Here is a 21,598-nt window from a genome sequence, read left to right on the forward strand (position 1 = left end):
CTGAACTTGCCTAGGCACCAGAGTTGAGGATAGGCACAGTCTACCAGCCTGCCTTTACTAGACTCAAAAACAGGAAGCTAGATTAGGCTAGACTTTGTTACAGGCAGAGGTCTTTCTCCATTGCCTGCTTAGCTAATCATTTTACCTTGAAATGCCAGAGAATGAATGTGGTACCTCTTGCATACAAATTAGGAATGCAAGAAGTTCCCTTATACTAAGTCAAACCATTGGTAATATCTAATGCTGTACTGTCCATGCGGACTGGCTGTGGTTCTGAGTCCTTCCCAGCCCTGTACTTGGGGATGCCAGGTACCTCCTGGAAGAAGCACTCTAGCACTAAGATATGGTGAAGGCACCTCCCAGTTCACAATTCCCTCCAGGTCCAAATTACTGCCTTCTTTGCAGCTGGAACTGCCTTCCTCAAAGAGGGGAACACAGCATGGTTCAGCATCACCTCAGCTTCATAAACCTCTGTTCTCAGTGATGTTTCATGTAGAGAAGCACATCTCTGTAAAGCACCCCTTAACAGCTTTGATCAAAATTATACCCTAGGGAAGTCTCCATGGCCCCTTCTGTTCAGCCTCCTTCACACCCCTCCCAAAGCAAAGACCAGTGTGAGACCCATAGAACAAACAACCATGTGCCTACATTGGTCATAAGAAAATCTGGTTTTGTCAATACCTTCCTCACACCAACCGTTCCCACCAGCGTGCATACTATTTTGTGATATTTTGATGGGCCTAATAAAGGTACTGTCCTTTTGTGAATTTGAGGTGAGGGAGACATTCCTGTGTCCAGCTCTTCTGGCACTTTAAACTGGAGTTTTGGTCCCTGCATCCAAGGTGCAGTGTCGGCTCCCAACCACAGGATCAGCATTCGTCCCCCGATCCAAATTCTCCCCCTCCATCTTAAAATCAAGGAATAGCTGGGCATGCCGTTAACCTTCTTGATAATCTAGGCTCCCCACTTAAAACAGGATTTGTAACAAGAATCTGAAGACACTGCTGGTGCAATTGGGTCTGAGAACAATCCACTTGCCGGTCCCATTGGCTTCGGTACCTGGCAGTGGGAACAAGGGGCCTTGTTCTCCATCTCCAGTAACACATCTTGGGATGGCTCTGTAGAGAACACTGTATCTGTAACTAGTCCAAAGCCACAGTGTTACGGAACAAAAGCATGCCTTCCTCAATAACCTCATTTTTGTGTTTATAGCTGTAAGTTCTGCCTTGTGAGGTTCGACAGCTGGTTTGAGAGTCCTACACCTTACATTGTACTTCTGTTCTTCTGTCCATACGTTTGTTGGGGGTTTTTTTTGGGGGGGGGGGACAAGCAGTGAGGCTGGCCCCAAGGAACGGGCCCCTCTCTAAATGCAACCCTAAGGCCATCAGGCAGGCAGGCAGGCAAGCAAGCGATATGTTTGAGTAAAAGAAGAGGTGGTTTCAACTTCTTTATTATTATTTTTTCCCTCATGAATGTAACCATATAAAAACCATAAGTTATGAAACAGTCACACGATGTCAGCTTTCGAAGGGGCAAGGGATTTAAAAAAGAAAGAAAAACCCCACACAACTCCCTCCCACAGATCCGAACAGGGAATTGTTAAGGGGGGGGGGGGGAGTACAAAACCGTCAGTGGGGGAAAAAAAACTTAACACTCACAAAATGGAGATGCCTTTTCCACCCACACCCCTCCACGTGCCCTCTTGATAAAAACCTGTTGGGAACCCTCTCCCCCATTTGGGCACTGGATAGAAGTGTGTACCCTTCAAAAAAACTGAGCAGCGTTTACACTGGAGCAGAGGGTATTGTCAGGAGCAGTTACTCCAGAAAACAGGGCAAGAGGAGGGACGAGGATCCTGGGCAACACAGTTTGGCAGGTGATACCAACAATGATTTAACTAACCAAAAAAAAAAAATTATTATTATTTTTAAAAAAGAAATTCATGATGGAAGTCTGCTGTCGGCACTCGGGCCTCAGAACAAACGGACGGATGGACAAACCACCTGTGTCTTCAGTTGTGCTAACAGCCTTGGCTCCTGGCCTGGAGGAGGGGAGGTTGGTTGCGGGTGGGGAAGGAGATTTGAAAATGAGGGGCAACAGGGTTGAGGGGGTGTCTTGGCTATTTCCCCCTAGCCTCTAATACTGACCCTCCCCTTGCTGGCCCAGAGTCACAGCAACAAGGAACTACACAATGAAATGAATTAGTGAGACACCAACTTAAACAGGACGACAGGGAGGGTTAGCTCTGGGTTGCAAGGTCAGTTGGAGGAGGAGGAGGAGAAAAAAAAATCTGGCAAGGGGTGGCTGGGCTAACGCATCCGGTAATCCGTTGAGCAAGACAGCTCACACAACTGGCCCTTGAAGTCCAGGTCGATGGTGAAGTCCAGGTCTCGCTGCACATGGGAGGAGAGAAAGGAAAGGGGTGCGGTTGTCACAAAGTGTTTTTTCCGAGATACACTCCCTTGGAACAAACCTCACATAACCTCCGTGCCCCCAGGGCATGGCTTGCCCTCTATACCTCCCAAGTACCGTGATGGAAATGTAGCTAACTCCTTTCAACATCTCAACACCTGAGGGTGCTCCCCGGCCACAACAGATGCGTTTACCAGGTCACACAAATGGAGCACTCACAACCACACTGAAAGCATGTGTGCCCAAGCTTTGGAACCTCTCGACAACCCTGTGTGCCACTTCCTTGCCCCATGTCCCCCCCCCCCCAATACTGCACCCGTCTCTTGATGCCACTGGATGGTAGGGCCGGGTGATGTATCGTCCAAAACCAGTTTTAAGTCCATATTGTAATACCGCTTTCATAATTTTTGGCCTGGCAATATACTGCGAACTGTGTGTGTGTGTGTGTGTGTGTGTGTGTGTGTGTGTGTGCGCATGCGCTATGCAAAAATCACAATACGGGTAAAACTGAAGCCAGCAAATGCCTCTACTAAGCTCCATCCTTATTTCAGATATTGTGATACATCAGTATATCATGATGTTTAGCTGGCGATATATCATAATGTTGAAAACCAGATGTCGCCCAGCCCTACTGGATGGCTTCCTGCACCAAATGCCTCAAAAAGGAAAGGTTAGCTGAATGCCGAGTTGGCTGGGAAGAATGTGACTTTCTGAAGTCAATGAGCAACTATGGCCTAGACTGGGTGAGCTGGCCAGAGTGGCCCAGGCATGGAAGAACTGCATTACTGCCAATGTGCCAAATTTAAAGGCCTCTTTCATTATTCAGAGCCCTAAGCAACTTAAAGGGACACAGGGGGCACTGTGGGTTAAACCACAGAGCCTAGGACTTGCCAATCAGAAGGCCGGCGGTTCAAATCCCGCGATGGGGTGAGCTCCTGTTGCTCGGTCCCTGCTCCTGCTAACCTAGCAGTTCGAAAGCACGTCAAAGTGCAAGTAGATAAATAGGTACCGCTCCAGCAGGAAGGTAAACGGCATTTCTGTGCGCTGCTCTGGTTTGCCAGAGGCAGCTTAGTCCCATAACCCGGAAGCTGTACGCCGGCTCCCTCGGCCAATAAAGCGAGATGAGCGCCGCAACCCCAGAGTTGGCCAAGACTAGACCTAATGGTCAGGGGTCCCTTTACCTTTACCTAAGCAACTTAGGGCAAGCTTACTCCGTGTGTCTCGCTGACCAACCAGAGAAGCATTTTGAATGATGATTCATGGTGCCCACTAGGAGCAGGGCATTTAGCAATATTAAGCGAGCATCATCAATGCTTCATTTTGGATGAGGGGTGGGAACCTATAACCTTCCAGATGTCACTGGACCTCAACTCCCATAATCCCTGACCATTTGCCATGCTAACTGGGACCGATGGGAGTTGGAGTCGAACAACATCTCTAAGGGCACAGGCACCTCGCCTGTTTAAAAAAGGCCTTCACTCAGGTTTCCCATGATGGGCGACTCAGCCACGTGCTCTGTGTGTTTCTGATGTGTTTTCAGTTTCTTCCCTATGACTGAGAATCTATTGTTATTCATTGAGTAGTAGTATAAACACAAAATACTAACGCCTCCTCAAAATTGTAAACGCTAGTTTGTCAAAAGTTCTAAAACGTTCACTTGTGTTTACCTTATTCAAGCTTTGTGCAACTGAAGGAATTTAAAACTGAGTTGAGAAGGAAGAGACAGGGCTGGGGAGAGGGAGCTAGACTGTTTAAGCAGCATGGGCAGACACATAAATGAAGGAGGGAGAAAGTCCGCTGGCAGAGGCTCCCATGGAGAGATTTATTGAGATCAACTTCCAGCCCGGATTATGCCGGGAAGCAACAGAATTCCTAGGCTTGGCAGCCACCCAGTCCTCGTGAGTCATAAAAATGCTGGGGTAATAAAGGGCTGGCCCAGATTAAGGACATATTGTCTCCCATCAAATATAGTCAATTCACCAGTTACTTCAGTTTAATGCACTTTTAAAGTCCTTGAAATCCCCCCCCCTCTCTCTCTCTCTCTCTCACACACACACGGAAGGGAAGGGGGGGGGGAGAGAGAGAGAGAGAGAGAGAGAGAGAGTATACCTATAAATACAGGGACTTAAGAGGAAGATACAGAAGTGTCTGTTTGCAACTTGAGCCTTCCCTTTACTACCTCTGCATCACTGAATACATTTCTGTTCTTTAACAGTGTGCAATTACAGGAAGCGGCCATTTCCTGCAAGTTCAACTGTTGCACAACTGCCAACACGTGGGTCATTTTGGACCTGGAAGAGGGCAAAATGGGGCGGGATGGACTTAGGTACGCTTCGCCGACACACATGGGGGCCAGCGATGGAACCCCTGCACAAATGGGTCACTGCCTGTGGTACAAAGGGTATTGTCTCAACACAGTGGCTGTTACCAAATGAACAAGACAAAACAACTCTTGACAAGTTATGTGGTGCATTTCCCTGTGTGTGCATGCATGTATATACGTGGATGCGCACATGTACACACACACACAGCTGGGGTTGATTTTTAACTGAATATGTGGAACCGGCCTCAAAATATTGCCATGAATCCTCACCCGCCTAAATGGAGTGGCTCCTTTTCCTATCCAGGCTCAAGCCATGCTCCTCCTCCAGCCAACCATTCCACTTCCCACCCTCAGGTTTTTTGTTACTCCTTTTCCAACTGACCTTCCCCACTCCATCGCTAACTCAGCCTGCACTGGACTGGTTTCTGGAGTTTCCTCCCTCCCCAACCCTCCCTAATAATTTTTTGCTTCGTTTCCTTAAAGTATTTTGCAAACCGACACACAGTTACTTCTCCCCCTTATTTCTCAGTGGCCCCCATTTGGGCTTTGTTTTCCGCTCACCACCCTTGTTTGCCATTAGAGGAAGTGATGCTGCCAGTGTTTCCAGGGGCATATATAGGGTTAAGAACCAAAGTCCTCGACTCACATTGTTCTTGGCGTTCGGCTTCATGCCAATGGTGCCAAATATCTCCTCTCCCGTCTTCACTGTTAGGTAGTCCTCCATGTAAAAGACTGTCTGCTTCCAATGGGTGTAGGGAGATTCGGGACCTGGGGAGCAACAGCCATGTGAGGTCAGTGTGCCGGAGGGTGCAGGGTGGGGAGATAGAACAGACATAGGGAAAGAGACATAGGCCCTACACATACTGTCCCCTATAGTTTGCTTGGGTTTAGTATACTTTTAGCTGTACTCTTAGCTCAGGTACTTCTTTTCCAAAAGAACTGAACCTTCCTCCTTGACTTCAAGCTTCCCCCCAACTGTGCTTTATAAGCTCCCACTTGGCAAAAGCTACAAGAATTTCTAGGCTGGGAGGAAAGCCCAGCCTCATAAACTACTAGCTCCTGGCTTCAACTGAGCTCCTTGCTTGCCAGCAACAGCACATTCTTCCCAGAAGTACAGGCTAAAAGTAGTCGGTTAACCAGCTAGTTCTTAAAAGCAGATTTTTAGACAGCCAAAAGTTCTACTGCCCATTAAGATGCAGCCACCAAGTCCCACCCTGCTTCAAGTATACTCGGAAGGCAGAACCAGACCACCAGCCCGCCCGCTCCCCTGCTAACTCCTCAAGCCAAGGTCGTGCCCCTTACTGGTGGAGAATCCAGTGCGCTTGTGGCAACGAGTGAATTCTATGTTGAAATAGGCGACCAGGGCATGGATGTAGTCATTGCGCTTCACTTGGAGGCAGAAGGGTGATGTGAAGGTGAGATCTTCCACCTTCACCGTGTAGATATCCACCTCCTGCCAACCGTGGGTGACGAGAAGAGAAAGAAAGAAAATAAAGAGAAGGCATGAGAAGCAGTAAGAAATGGGGTCAAGAACATACTAAATAATCCTCACCTTTTACTAACCCAACACTACAAATTAAAAGCTAATCATTCCGTTTAAGAAGCAAACTTCTGTGCCCCTGTGCCAATCAAATTAGGGCCACCTATAAACAAAGCGGAAAGTCCATCATATTGGGGAATTTTGAAGCAAGCGGAAATACAGACATTAAAAAACAGAGTTAAGGGAGGACTGCGCTTTACTCATTGTTTATTTGTGTTTGGTCAGCTCTGGCCTTTGAGCTGGCTGTGAGAGGCTTGACAGATTCTCTCCCACTCCTCTGAGGAGAGACCTTTCTCACTGGCCTCCAACAGCCTTACAAGACAGGCTCTGCAACATTTTGCTGTCAATTCCTTTTGTGGCGCTGTTTCTCCATCCATCCATTTCCTCCCACCAGAACAACAAGGCTGCAACCTCTTGCCTGCAGACTCCATTAGTGGGCCATCTGCTCCACGTCCGTAACAATAAACTAGCAGTTGTGTTACAATGAGGGTGAGTGCAGGTGCTCTGCCAAAAAAAGGAGCAAGCAGGAAAGCTGAACTACCAACAGCAACGGCAAGCAAAAACAGCCTGCAGCGCCACACACCGCAGCTAAACACTCACACCTGCCCTCCCACTTATCCAGATGTGGACTGCAAACCCCATGGACTGGCACCATGTTTCCCCTCAAGTTTTGCATATCACCATTGCTCCGTGCTTATCCATCTGAAGTTATGAAAGCCAGAGTTTCATTCCACCTAGTGAGCCATGAAGAGTTTTGAAGAGGCAGCAGCAACACAGGCAATAAGGGGAGGAAGTAAAGCACCCAAAACCTTCAGGTTCCTTTTGTTGTGCATTATGCCCTCTAGAAAAGCACACTGGCCTGGAAACAAGAGCACAACCAGTGGACAAACTGCCTTTCGCAGGAGACATGGTTCTCAGCAGCAGCTGCCATGGAGGTCCCTGGGCAGAAGGGCAACATGTCTCATTGTGTGGTACCAGAGGCGAACTGCTCCGGAAGCTGTACTTACGCCATCTTGGCACTCAAAATGAACCTTCAAGGAGCTCATGTATGTTTATATATGCCTGCTTTGATCCACTAATTGGCTTAACTTTCATGGTGCCCTTATCTGGATGAACTGGGATGCTGGGCTCAAAAGCCCAGAAGAGGAACTTTGTATTGTCTTGGGTATCTGCTACCTGCAGCCCTGGTCAGGTGGCTGACGTCATCTGCCACAGTGTATAAAGAATGTATGCATTTGGGGCTGGGTGAGGACAGTCTCCCAGCGGGCAAGCCCTCTCCTTGTTGTGGAGCCTACTTGCTGTAGCGTCTGTCCCATGTCTGTAAGGGCAAGGGGACCTGACAGACTGCTCACTCTGGCATTTGGCACTCTTCCTGGGAACTCCTGCATCTCACAAACTCCCAGCAGCCTAGCCCTAGCTCGGGGCTGTGACACTGTACCTTGATGAGGCAAGCATTGGTGACCAATTGCTTCGGGTCAACAACATCCACCAGGGGCTCCTTGATCGCCACGTCTTTGATGCAGGACATGTCAAAGCCATAGACATTCTCCCACCCTGCGGCAAGAGACACAGGTTGGAGGTGAAGTCAGATCCTGGAAGGCCGTAACAATCGACCACACAGAGGGGCACAGCATTGAGAAACAGACCAAACTCCCCACCCATGGCTAGTCTAAGTGTTTTAAAACTGTGAACCTTCAGGCAGCTATTTTGTAAGACATATCTCTAGCACCCCCCACCCTGCTTCTCACCGCAGAACCCCTGGACATTGCAGAAGGTTCTAGGACAAGTTTGTGAGTGCGCAGACAAACTGCTGACTGGGGCCCAATAGGCCTGGTGGCACCCCTGGATAACCAAGGGTTGACCCAAGAACATACTCCACTCCCCTATGCTGCTGTGGAATGTACCCCAGGGCACAGGAAGCCATAGCTTTGAACTTGCTGCCTTTTGGGCAAGCTTGTTTCCCATTATTTATCTTCTCTTGGAGAACCTACCAATCCCCGGAGGACTGTTTGAAAGCCACTGGGCTGGGCCACCTTACAAGCGGAGAGAAATACTTGCTCCAAACCAAGCTAGAAGGTACAGCTTGCCTTCAGTTATAGCACCCAGCCACCGACACCTGCACTTGTCACCCTTGTCTTCTTTGTTAGGGGAGCTCTTGAGCCCGGCCTTGTTCCCTGCAAACCACTGTGGTGCCGCCTGCTACTTACAGTGGATCTTGTAATCTTTGTACTGCCGGTCTTCAATAGCTGTGATGTACAGTGTAGCACGGTCTGGAAATATGAGTCCATCGGGGGTCTGGGACAAAAAAGAAATAAGTGAAGGAAGTTGTTACTACTCACTTCAGCCCTATAGTGCCCATAATTTTTCCCTGCCGAGAGAAACTGATTCCTTGTGCTTAACTACTAGATGAATGTGTGTGAGCTTCAATCCAAACACCATCCTGATTTGAATTATGGCAAAGTGGCCTGGATTCAATTTACATACTGCAGAGCTTTAGACTTCAAGCAGCTGTTAGAGAAATGCAACTATAATTAAAAGTCATGCTTTGCTGCTAAGCTTCAAGTCACACATTCACACTCCAAGTTATTACAGTATAGAACTTAAAGTTTAACTTTTCCTATGGCCTTCCTGAGGGCTGATCCTAGACTGGGGCAGTACCATGGACTATTCACACATACAAAACTTGCTTCTAGAGCTACCATAGAAGAATGCGTCCCAAATGTGTTTCCACACCTCAGACCATCCCAACAGGAAGTGGCTCTAAATCCCCACTGGGGCCATTTTGCCCCTTGATGTGGTTTCGTTTCCTCTCATTCTTAAAAGCTGTTTGAGCATACTGCCCTTCTAACTAGGGAACATAGTCTAATTCAGTACCTGGTTGCTCTTATGACTGAGGGCCAGTGACAAAACCTGCCCTCTGTGAAGCAGAGTCCCCACAAGGAACAGCTCTTGGCTCCAAAACAGAGGACCTGGGAAGCTGCACAAGGCATGACAGTCCCATTGTCAAAGGAGATGACACCATATTGAAAGTCTGGTTACTGGTGTTTGTCCAGCTAATCAGATTTGTGAACCTGGGATATTAATAAACAGCCGTCCCAAATTTGCACCCTCCACATGTTTTGGATCACAACCTCCAAAATATTTGGTGGGCAACAGCTTGGAGGAGCTGACTATCTCAACTGCTCTTTCAGCCAAGAGAGCAACAGAAACCGTTCTGCCCCTACGTGTCTAAGGTTGTAGGGGGAAAGATGCTGGTGCACTCAGTTATCAGCACATCAGGAGATTTGAAAGTGTGAGTATGGGCCCAGGAATTGCAGACACAGCAACAGGGCAGGACAGAGACTCACCAGCCACTTGTCCCGGGCGTAGATGACAGTGTTGAGCATGGACTCGTAGAAGAGGCAGTAGCCCATCCACTCACTGATGATGATGTCCACCTTCTCCACGGGCAGCTCCACCTCTTCCACTTTGCCCTTGATGATGGACACCACTTCACCAGAGAAACAAAACAAGAATGTAAGGGCTGCACTGGAAGGAGGTGCAAGCCAGCTGCAGCAATGGGATTTCCTCATATTAACAGATGTTGGTCAATAGATGTTAAACGGGGGCTCTTGCAAGAATATGATGCTCCCCAAGCAAAGAATTAACAAACAAAGTGCCTGGGAGAGTTACAACAGCAACGGATCTCTGCCCGATGGGAGCTTACAGCCTAGCATTCAGCACAGATGAAGAAGGTAGAAGCAAAGTAAGGCAGGGGGAAAGGGTGTGCGTTAAAATTCAGTTCCTTGTATTCATGCTTAGTTTTAGTCGGGGAGAAGGACTAAAAGATGATGGAGGTTTCAACAATTGATTTGAAGGAAGGAAAAGACAGGCAGCAGCTAACAGGTTGATATAGGTGCATGATATTGCAGATGTTTAAAGGGCAAGGGAGAATGTAAAACAAAATTAACTCACCATGATCGAGTTTGTTGGCTTTGACAATTTTGACAGCATAGTCAGAGATACTGGAGCATTCAATCTGTTAAGAGTGTAGTACCAAAAGGAGAGAAGGGATATTCACATATGTTCGTACAGCACACAAAAAGTAAAATTAGTTCTCCCTTCTTGCCTCGCTCACCCAGGAAAGAATCTTATTCATGGCCTCTACCCTCCACTAAATGTTGCTTCAATTCAGTACATCACGACCTCAACACTCTTTGGGGCCAGGTTTTACTGAAAACTAAAGAGGTAAATAATGTTTCTAGTCCTCATGGCTGTGCAGCAAGACCTAGCAAACAAAAGGGCAGGAATGTCCAGTCTCTCTTCCAACATCAGCTTTCTCCTGAGGTCCTGCTACCTTGTCCCACATTCCCAAATTCTGAAACAGAGTCAGGCTGGCAACACAAACACACTCTTAATAGGCATGACTGGTTCCCACAACATAATTTGGTTTTGTGGCTGGAGAATATAGTTCCTTCCCTACAAAATTCCAGACCCGTATGCTCACTCCACATAGCACCACAACAGATTTTATAGGACCTACCAGTGCTTGTGTTTTTATGTTTACCACCCCTCACGAAAGCAAAGGGACCAACCAGCCATTGGCCGCTTCACTCACCCCAATGACCCGCTTGGCACCAGCCTTGGCTGCGAACATGCAGAGGATTCCGGTCCCGCTGCCAACATCTAGGACCACTTTGTCTTTGAAGAGGTGCCGGTTGTGAAACATGGAGTTTCTGTAGGTCAGCGTGCGCACCTCATCTTTCAGCATTTCCTGGGGGCAGGAAGGCACATCAGTCAACTTTCACAAAATCCATCTACACAAACGCACCCCTTGGACAGGCAAGAATGGGTCCCTGCGCCAAGGAGGTGCTTTGTAACCCATGCCCCAGCCAACTCTCTGTCACCTCGTGGATCCCGAAGTGGGCGTAAGAATCAAAATAGTAATCCTTGGAGGTCATCTCCTCCGCCGCTGGCTTGCCGCTGCTTTCTGGCTGGGTGCACGAGACCTGGTGAAAGACAAGAGGCAGTTAAGGCGAAACAGGCCCATGCAGGCAGGTTCTCTCAATATAACAAGTCCCCGTCCCCCCACCCCAACCTCTTCATCATTCCCATCAGCTTTCATTCTTTTCGTCTTAAGATTCTTCAGCTGGCAGCAGGGCTGCAATGTTTATAGTTAATTAACAGGTTGGATAAATTCAAAACATTTTACAATAAAGGTGGCCCTGATTGATTTGGGCAGGGTTACAATGTTTATGGTCAATTAACTGGCTGGATCAATTAACTGGTTGGATAATTTCAAAACATTTTACTGTAAAGATGACACTGACTGAATTGGGCAGTTTTTTCTTTTTTAAAAAAGTCAGTACAACTACTTATAAAAATTCAGACTGGCAAGTGCTGTCTTAACAGGCATTACAGCCTATATGTAGGAGGAGGAATGTAGTCAGCATCTTCTCAGAAGAGGCAACAAACATGCATGAATGAGCTGAAAAGAAATAGGCCTTTTTTTTCTTTGAGACTATTCCTTTAATTCATTTGCACACCTATGCCAATTTAACCAATCACTCAATTAAAATTTCTTCAGTTGGGTGACTGCCTTTGGTAGCAGTATTGATAAACCAACTGCTTTATAGTGTCAATTGTTTCTAATCATCACATCTGCAAAAGTAATCCTGTTTCTGAAGGATGAATACATTGGGAGGGTTTTTCCAAGGGACCAACAGAGCCTTTTGGAAATATCTGCGACTGGTGTTCCTCTCTTCCCCATAAACTATATATTCCAATTATGCGACAGTTATTTTATTCTAAGAGCCAGGTGATATAGTCTTCAGAAGTAACATCTCACCCCAAACCCATATGAGTACCAGCCCACATGTGCTAATCATTTGTATATTAAAAAGCAAAGGGGGGAGGGAGAGACTAGCACTTAACAGCTTACTTGCAGACACATTTACTACAACTGACTTTTATAAGCCTGAATTTGCAAGCTGTAGGGTCAACAACTGGCAACCCCCGGGACCAATCTGACCCTGCCAAGAAGGCTATTGGGGACACTGTAGTTGAAACAGCCTAGCTGGAGATTAGTAACAGCAGGGAATTGATTTCTTTATTCAATTGCTCAATTAGGGTGCATATCCTATGCTACGCCAATGACGGGGAGTCAACTTCATATCTGTGCAGGGTCTAAATCCTGATACAGTATTTTACTGAAATGAGCCACAAATGCCCAACAAATATGTAAGACAGGGCTCTAATGTAGAGGACATCAGCTCCTTAGGCAGTCTCAGGCCCATCCACCAACCACCAGAAATTCTGACACAATTCAGAGACTGAACCTCAAACCTTAAATACAAAATGCATGTGCCCCACAAAGGACCTATGGTCCATGCCACTCTGATCCCTTAACCTTTTGCTCTTCTGTTATCACCCCAATTACTAGGATGTAGATAAGCTCCTTCAGGAAGGGATCAAGGGTGCTTTAGGTATCTCGGTTTTGCTTAGAAAAATATGGAAAACCTATTATGTACACTGATGGCACTGCAATACTCCTATTGGGATAGTAGCCCCATGTAAAACTAAATGCCAATAGCGGCTCTCTGTCAAAGTGAAGTTCTGACTTACAGCCCATCATTCTGCCTGCAGTGGAAATTACATGGCTCTCCTTTCCAGCTCCACCTCAACATTAAGTCATTAGGGTAATGAAAGCTTAATTATCTTATTTCCATATGTAGCACACCCTCACACTTCCATGTGTCTTGGGTTCTCAGTGTTGCTGACAGGCTTTAGAATGGGGCCAAATATCAACCCTAAAGCATACCAGAATTATTTGAATTTGGGGGCCAATTACCAAAACTACTTCCCGGCCTGTATCAAGATCACACAGGTCTATTTTGCGTGTGTGCTCACAGTGGATTAGCCCTGTCTTGAGAGATTACCAAAGCCTATTCTTGGATAAAGAGCTCATTTAGCTCAGATTACGCTGGGACTGGTTAACTTTGATTGCATTCATATTTTTTAAAAAAGAAGCACTGATGCACTTTCTGTGGTTTTGGCTTTTAATTGACAACCTCTGAGGAAAAACTTAAAATATTTCACAATCCTTTTAAGTAGACTGCTTCATTTAAAAACAGAATCCATTATAAGCTATTAATAGGACAAAGGGATGTTTATGTTCCCGCTGTGTCAACTAGAATTCTAGCCTTTTAAAAAACCACATTTGCATCCCCTGCCCCCATTAGGCAATGTGAGGTGAGAAAGCAGGGGACCACTTTTGCACCGCTGCTGCAACCACCAGATTTCAAGGTACCAGTCCCAACTTTCACTTCTCTAGGCTCCACATGGTTGAGGTCTCCTGCTCAAAACTGGACTGCACGAGGTCTGGCCTCAAATCATTCACAAGTTGCATTTCCAAGCATGTCACTCAGCGGGAGGTGGGGGTGTTTGAACGTGCCCCAAAACAGTCTTCGGAAGTAAATGCTGGAAGCCCCCATTGGATTCATACCTCCAAAGTCCCAAAGCTAGACTGCTGTGACACGCTAGGAAGTTTCCCCCATGGAGCAAAGAACAGAGGCTTGGTTGCAGGGCGGGTGGAGAACATAGGAACCTGCCTTCTACAGTCAGGCCATTGGTCCATCTTTCTCAATTATCATCTGCAGTGACTGCCAACAGCTCTCCAAGGTTTTCAAACAAGAAGTCTCTCCCAGTCTTGCCTGCTGATGCTGTGGACCGGTGTTCGAAATTCCCCAGACAATCTGCTGCAAGCCGCCTTGAGGATTACTGGGATTGAAAGGTGGGATATAAACCTCCTGAACAGATAAAATATAGGGCAGGTGGAAGTTTCTCTCCTTCCTGCCTGAATGAGGACAAGCTGCAGTTCTGTGGTCCAGCACATGCTTTACACAAATAAGGTTCAATCCCCAGCATCTGGGCTGGGGTGGAAAAAAGACATCGCTGCGAAACCCTGGAGAGTCGTCATTTGTTAGCTTTGAGAGTTCTTAGCTAGAAGGACTAATGGCCTGATTTGGAATAAGGAAGCTTCCTGTTGCAAGTCTGCCACCATGGCCTCTTTTATACCCGGGTCACTCTTTCTCCTTGACTCCCCCCCCCCCAAAAAAATATTCCTTTAAAAATTAAGTCAAAATAAAATTGGTGTAAGCCACCTTAAATTTAGCAACCCACTGGCAGCTCCTATTCCATCTGCTAAAACACGGGTGGGAAAACTCTGGCCCTTTGGATGAATGCGGACTCCCAGCCCCCCAAGCTCTCAACTACTGGCCCTATGGGGTAGAGCTGATGGGAGACCAACAATATCTGGAGGGCAGCAAACGTTATTGTGGCACGCAATCCTGTGGACTAGAGGCCACGTCAAGTGCACCAAAAGTGGGCGGCAGTTCACAAAAGCTTCTGCCCGCAATACACCTGTTGTTGTTTTACGGTGCCCCAATATCCTGTTCCTTGGATTTTTAGGAGTCAGCTCTGTGCAGGGATGGAAAGCACTTAAGTGTCAGGTTTGTGTGTGTCTCAGTGACAAACCATTGGGTTCTCCCCCCTTTGGGTCAACCACAGCACACCAATTCCACTTTTGTGACTGGAAAAAGTCTGGGAGAAATCCAGCAAGACTCTCTACTTCAGTCTACTTAGCTCTGCAATACCTATGGACCCAGATTCCACTCCCCCTTCCACTCTGGGGCCAATATTTTCACCCCAACCCAGGGGAAGGCTGGCAGGCTACCCCAGTGTAGGCCTACCTCCTGAGCTGCTCTACCCCCCACCTGCCCCCAGGAGTGAGGAGCTGCAATGAAAGTTAAGGAAACAGTGAGTCAAGACTCCCAAATGCAACCAGCTCCTTCACCCATGCCCCAGAGGTCCATATGCAGCCCTGCCCCACGTATCTCCATGCTCAACATACATTGCATGCCTGTTGGAAATGAACCAGCCTCTTTACACTTTGGATTTAAAAAAAAAGGAAAAAGAAAGAATGGAGGGTGGGTGGGGAATTTGTAGTATGAACTCCTTCCCATAATCCACCCCCAGTTCCAACCCAAAAATAAGCTGCAGAATTTATTTGACCTGATTTTGGGATGGCATTGTATTACAATTGGGAAAGTGTGGATCGGGAAGAAAGGCTCGGAAAACACTAGAGGGACAATGGGTGTTTAGCGCATTGGAAGTAGGAGCCACAGGCAAAGACAAGCAGCCAGGCTGAGCACAGCTGTTCCATCTCTCTGACCAGCAATGAAATCCTCTTTTTTCTCACTCCCCCTCCCCCCAAAGAGGTTCCTGAACCTTCAACCTGAACGCCCCCTCACAATCTCCATTTTCGTTCTCTCTCTGAAAAGCAGAAACCCGGGTATTTGTATACCAAACTACCCGTTTTCTTTCATTTGCAGCCATATATAATTATTTGGATCAAAAGTGGAGCAGGCTCCAGACTACGCGGGATCGCATTATCAGCAGATTTAACCGTCTGAAATAGAACAACTGTGACCTGGCTCCATAGCCTCAGTGTGGATTAGTAACACCCATTCCACAAAACATGTATGGTCAAGGGCCCCCACTCTTTTCTCTCCTGTGCCACTTAGCTTTCTGGACTGAGTGGGTACAGTAAAACAAGTCAAAATCACCAGCGAATATTAATGATGTGGTCCAAATGATGTACACAAGCAAGCCAGAATGGTAGGGATTAAAAACCAATTCTGCAGAAGGGGGGGAGGGTGGCAAGTGGGCAGGAGAGAGGGGGGAGGCAGAATGTGGCTACATCTACAACTCATGGGAAATGAGATGGGTTATTCCTAGCAGCTCTGAAGAAGGGCAATACTTCTATGCCTCTTAAAAGCATGGGAGCAACTACAGAGGCATTTTTCTAGCAGAGGACAAGTGCAAGGTAGAGAAGGGGGTGACTGGGTGATGCACCGCCAAGCTGGCGACATAGCAAGGAAAATAGATTTTCTTTTGCCAGGGCTAGCGTGCCTCACCCACACCCAGGGCTGGGCACTAGTCTAGCCCTCGTGAACTCAAAGGATATTTACATCTTCTAGCGGTGTCTGCAGGCTCATCCCATTAGCCAGCGTGGTTACAAAATTCTAGGAGAGAGAGAGTAACAAGGGAAATAAGGTCAATTCAAAGCTCAACGGGAACTGAGCCGGAGACTGGGTCTAATTGACGATGGGGGTGGGGAGGGGGGTTCAGAAGACGTGGCAAAAAGGTGGTTGAGGACACAAAAACCAGACTGTGAGGGTGGCAGGGGTGTGTGTCAAAGGAATCTCCTGCTAAGTTTGCCACAGGTGGCTAAGAAGACTGGGTCTCCTTCCGGAGCCAGGTACTGGGTCTCAGGATCGCCATGGCAACAGAGGCAGATAGATGCAAGGAAGGGGAAGGTTGTCCTCAGTAGGGTTTCTCTTATGGTGTGAAGAGTGACAGGCACCCCACCTTCCAAATAATGCATGCACTCTATTATCAGCCACTATTATAACCGCAGCACATGGAACAAGTTCGCCACTGCTCCAAAAAAGCCCTCTTACAGGATTACCACAATCTCATGCCGTAAATAGAAAACAAAACCCATCTGAAATACCAATGAGGTTGCTATGCCAAGCTATTAAGGGCCCTGCCAAGCTGCTCTGTTAACACGCCCGTCCCAGAAAATTCAACAATAGCCCCCCCCCGCCTCCTACTCTCCCTGCTCCGCTCCCCTTGATGAAGGGCCAGGTATGAGATCCAGATGTTTTTGGACAACATCTCCACAAGGGACTAATAGGCAAAGATGCATAGATATGGCTAGAAATGGCCATGTACGGAGATGAAAAAGGAATGGCATACTGTTTGCATGGGCTCTTTTAAGATGTTGAGGTGGGGGGAATATTCATGACCGCCACTTGTCATTCAGCACTCCTATTCAGGACCATTCCACTTAACACCCCCGCCATCCAGTTTCACTACTCTCAATAGTCATTGCAGATATGTCCATTCTTTTCAAAGCCCACAAACGCATAGGAACTACACTGCAAGCTGCCAACCCAATCCAAGGGAATCATTTGCAGGAGCCTCTGCTCTAGTCTGGTGCTAGTTGCCCTGTGCCAGACTATATTGCTTCTCACTGGCTCAGAGGCACAGGCACCAGTGGAAAGGGCTGTAGCTCACTGAGAGCATCTGCCTTGTATGCAGAACACCCAAGGTTCAATCCCCAGCATCTCCAAGGACTAGGAAAGAGTCCCAGCCTGAAACCCTGAAGAACTGCTGCTAGCCAGTGTAGACAATATTGACCTAGATGGACTGGTGGTCTGACTCAGGAAGCTTCGTTATGTTCAGCGAAAAACTTTGAATGAATGTGGCAACTGTTTTGGGATGTGGTTGAGGGGCCGCTTTTAAGGGCACCCGAACTATGCAAATCAAAAGGCAAACTGCCTCCTTGTCTCTTAGTGAGGGAGGCGAGCTCTCTTTCCTTCTCCAAACTACGTAAGGCCTTGATCCCTTTTCAATAAGGACACATGGCAGGGAGCTGTGTGGGGAGTTCCCCACTGTCCCAACACTGAGTGCTCCTTTGTTCAAATGATCACCGCATGGTGAAATAGGCGGGAGACACACTAATTTCCTGTCTGAGGAAACCCCTCTCTGCTAAGGCAGGCACATATTCTCCGCTTCCAGTCCCATACAGCTTCCTCTTACAACATTGCACAACCCCACATTTCAGTCTACCTTTCACTTCCAATCTGACTTTCATTCTTTCCCTCATCACAGCACCATCCTTCCAAACTTAACCCCATCCTCTCAAGCCTATGGGTTGTTGTCCAAACTTCCCCTGTTATTTTCCTCCCCAATGAAGCTCCACATGCAAGGCCCCCAGGCTCACCCTAGCCCTATCTAAGTTCCGAGAGCTTTCCCTGACCACCTTTTTCAACCCATAAGAAGCCCCCCAACGCACCCCTGGATTTCCCAGTATTACCAAACTCCCTTCAACTCTTCTTTTATTTGCACCTCCTTGAACAAAGCAAAGCACAATAAGCGCTCTCTTCCTAAAATCAAATTTCACTGAAGATGCTTACAGCTTCACAGACCCACGCGTAACCCATATATGACAGGGGTGTCCTCCCAGGACACAGACAAACCCTCCATCAACAACACCCCCTGAATTGCCAGGGAACGAGCCACTTGGGAGTTTGGATCCAGCGCTTAAGTGAAAACTAGGAAAGATTGGGGGGGGGTTGGAATCAGGAAGCAACAGACAGGCTGAGCATGCCGCTACCCCAGATAGGTTGGAGGCTGGGGGTAATGCTTGGGAAGAGGTTTGGGAAGGAAGACCGTTTAGCAAATTTATTCGGGTGTGTTTTTGGGGGGAAGGAGAGTGCTTTTTCCTTCTGGAACAACTGGATTTGATTAAGTAGCAGTGGCCTGCTCAGTTGGGAAAAAGGGACCATTGTTAGATGAGTCAATGTGGGGGTTCCTTTTTGGTCCACGGTGGGGTTTAACACGAGCTCGCAGACCCCAGCGGTCCACGATGCGGGGATATTACATTACAAGAGCAAGTCAATCGCCTGCGGGGCTAAGAATCCCTAGGGGGCTGGAAGTTCAATGGGCCGGATTCTCCTTGGACAAAGAGCTCGGTTACAGCAACGAATGGCCGGGGAGCGGGGCGGAGAGAAGTGTTACGGGGGGGGAGTGCGGTGATCGGGGAGGTGGGAAAAACTGGAAAGAGCGACCCAAGAGGGCCAAGGAGGGAGGGAGGCAGCCCGCCGGCGGGACCGAGCTTTTTTTTTTAATTGGCTGTGCTGGGGGGGGGGTGTTGCAAAGAGGACTTTCCAAGGGACGAGGCTTCTTCTACATACATCGCGGGAGGCTGGCGGGGGGCGGAGCTCCACGGGCCTCCCCCCCCCCGGGCCAAAGGAGGCGGGGTCCTATGGGGCAAGGCGTGCCATGCGGCTACCATGAGGAGCGCAGGCATGTTCAACGGGGAGGGAAGCGGGGGGGGGACCCATAACTTTATGATGTGGGAAGTGGGATGGAAGAAGACGGATGCAGAGCGAAAAGGAAGGGAAAATCAAACGGGAGATCCTGTTCAATATTATTAATATTTCGGGGGGGGGGCACACAACTGAATCTTTATTACGACCCCACCTTCAGACTGATACTCACTAACGCGGGTGTGAGTGGTGAATAAAACCATGGAGAGCCCCCCCAAATGAGCACAGGAGGAGGAAAGGGGGGCGATGGGCTTCTTCTCTAGGGCACCAAAAGGCTCCCAAAGGTGAGGAAGGGTAGGATTCAACGAGCAGAGGCAGAAGGGAAGGGGGAGACGTGGGGCTGAGGCGCTTGGGGGCCGGGTCAGAGAGGTACCGCGGGGCCTTTCAAGAGAATGGGGGGGCTCAATGGCAGGGGGTTGAAAGGGGTCTCAGGTGAGCAACTCCACCCGCCCCCAGGGAGCAAGGGGGGTATGGGGTACTAGAGGGGGGCTGGGGCTGCCACTAGGTCTTTCCCCCCCGGCCGCCGCCTTTCTTTCTCCCGTCCACCCGCCCTCCCACACTCCCCTCACCTCCATGATGCAGTTTGCAGCCTCCGCCATCTTGTGAATGAGACACAGAAAGAGAGAAGCACTAGCTTGGCTCCCCCAGCCTTGCTGAGCGGAGGGGAGGGGACTGGGCAGCCCATTGGGCGGAGTCGTTGTCATTCAAGGCGCATGGGCGGGAAAGGAAGTAAAGCCCGCCTCTGGATTTTCATAGGCTGACTGGGTCTCGGACGGTCAGAAGGAGGAAGAGCTGTCTATCAACCGACGCTCAATCCCCATTGGACCAACTCAGAGAGGCAGAGCGGCTTCTTGATCGGGCGTTTGCGCGCGCGCGCGCTGAGCGCTCCTAGAGGCTAAAGATCCAAAGGAGCGGGAGGGGAAGTTGTCCGTCAGCGCTGGGGGCGTTGCTTCCACTCCATGAGCTTTAAATTCCATTAGATGAGGTGGGGAAATGGCCGTCAATCGTAGCAGGGAGGCGGTTTTTACCAGCGATAGACGAATAACTATCCGTGTACCTAAGCGTCATTCAAAGATAAAGGCCTCCGTCTTCTCCATAGCTATTGGGTTTTCTCTTCGTCCCACCTTTTCAAACGTGGAAGCTATTGGTTCATTTAAGTGGCAATCAAATAAGAGCGTTCGCTTTCAAATCCAGTCGCTTCAGATAATTTGACACGAGGGAAACATGACAAAGGAAGAGCGGGATCCCGAAAAGGAATCCACATTCTGAATGAGAAACTCCAGCAGCACAGAGTGAAAGCCGGATGGCTTAAGGAATTAGGAGACAGCCGTCCTGAAAAACCGAATATAGGATCGATTGGCTGAGATGAGGAAGAGACCGCCTATAAAGTGACTCTCTAATGGCCATTGGCCGCCTTGGCAGTCACTCACACATTTAAATCCCCACATAGCGCCCTTCATTCACTTACTGGCGGATCTCTATGACAATTATTGGCGGGAACGATTATAAAAGGATTTAAAAGTTGTAACGCTTCACGGCTAAGGTCAAATTCTATTTAAGAAGGGCAAGATATCACTTAGGGATTAGCAACAGCCCTTTCTCTTCAACAGAAGCGCTTATTGGGCGAGTTCGTTGTCAATTTAACAACTATCATGTTTGATTGGGTACTTTTGTTATCGTTCATAAAGCGCGAACTGTCTGTACCCAACAAATACAGGCCTCCTTGATTAGTGTCAGGCCTATATGGGCCGCGCCATTACCAGTCTGGGAATTCTTTCGTGAAAGCTCATTGGTCGAAGCCCTAATGAGATCCTATTGGTCAAGAAGGGTGCCATTGACAATGTGAGGTTATGCACGTGTCCCTGTAGCTCCGTCCGTCCCTTTTTCTACGTATCGCAGTGAGGAATAATTCAGCACGCTACATGGTAACAGTAAATTGTTCAAATCTCTGACAAGCTCTCTTCCGGAATCTGAACAGTGAATTTAGAGAACACATAACAGATACTAACGAATCTGACACCAAGAGACTCAGGCCAATTCAGAGGAAAATGTTTTATGTGTGTTTGAGTTTAACAGTGGTTGGACCTCCAACACTTTCCCCCTGTGTCTTTTTAATCACAAGTCACTTAAGTTTTTCTAGGCACACATCAGGCAGTCACTATCCCTTATCCTAATTTACCTCAGAAGGTTGTTGTGGTCATAAAATGGGATGGGTAAGCACCCATGAGCTCCTTAATGGAAGGAAAGGAAAGATAATACTGTAGAAAATTAATATCCTATCTACAATGTAAATCCTGCTGAGCTTAATGAGGCTTACTCCAAAAAACAGTGTTGCTACCTTAAGGGTCCCTTGAATTGAGCCAGATTGCCAACAGAACTGTTTTG

The 21,598-nt window shown here is 48.1% G+C and overlaps 1 protein-coding gene across 2 annotated transcripts; it reads right to left on the minus strand.

The window, feature by feature from the left end:
- Positions 1-1,434: 1,434 nt before the first annotated feature.
- On the minus strand, positions 1,435-19,937 carry PRMT1 (protein arginine methyltransferase 1). Of its 2 annotated transcripts, XM_081169091.1 has the most exons (11): positions 19,783-19,867; positions 16,286-16,339; positions 11,162-11,263; positions 10,873-11,028; positions 10,230-10,293; positions 9,623-9,765; positions 8,483-8,570; positions 7,714-7,829; positions 6,038-6,188; positions 5,382-5,503; positions 1,435-2,393 (listed from the first exon to the last, which is right to left on the minus strand). In XM_081169091.1, exons 1-11 carry the CDS (start codon positions 19,810-19,812, stop codon positions 2,310-2,312), a joined length of 1,110 nt encoding a protein of 369 aa, XP_081025217.1. In that variant the 5' UTR covers positions 19,813-19,867; the 3' UTR covers positions 1,435-2,309. The 2 variants fall into 2 exon arrangements, with proteins under 2 accessions (XP_081025217.1, XP_081025218.1); XM_081169092.1 differs by lacking the exon at positions 16,286-16,339 and having other exon boundaries at positions 19,783-19,937.
- Positions 19,938-21,598: the final 1,661 nt, after the last annotated feature.

The sequence above is a fragment of the Podarcis bocagei genome (genome assembly GCF_964188305.1).
Source record: "Podarcis bocagei genome assembly, chromosome: 13".
Taxonomy (NCBI): domain Eukaryota; kingdom Metazoa; phylum Chordata; class Lepidosauria; order Squamata; family Lacertidae; genus Podarcis; species Podarcis bocagei.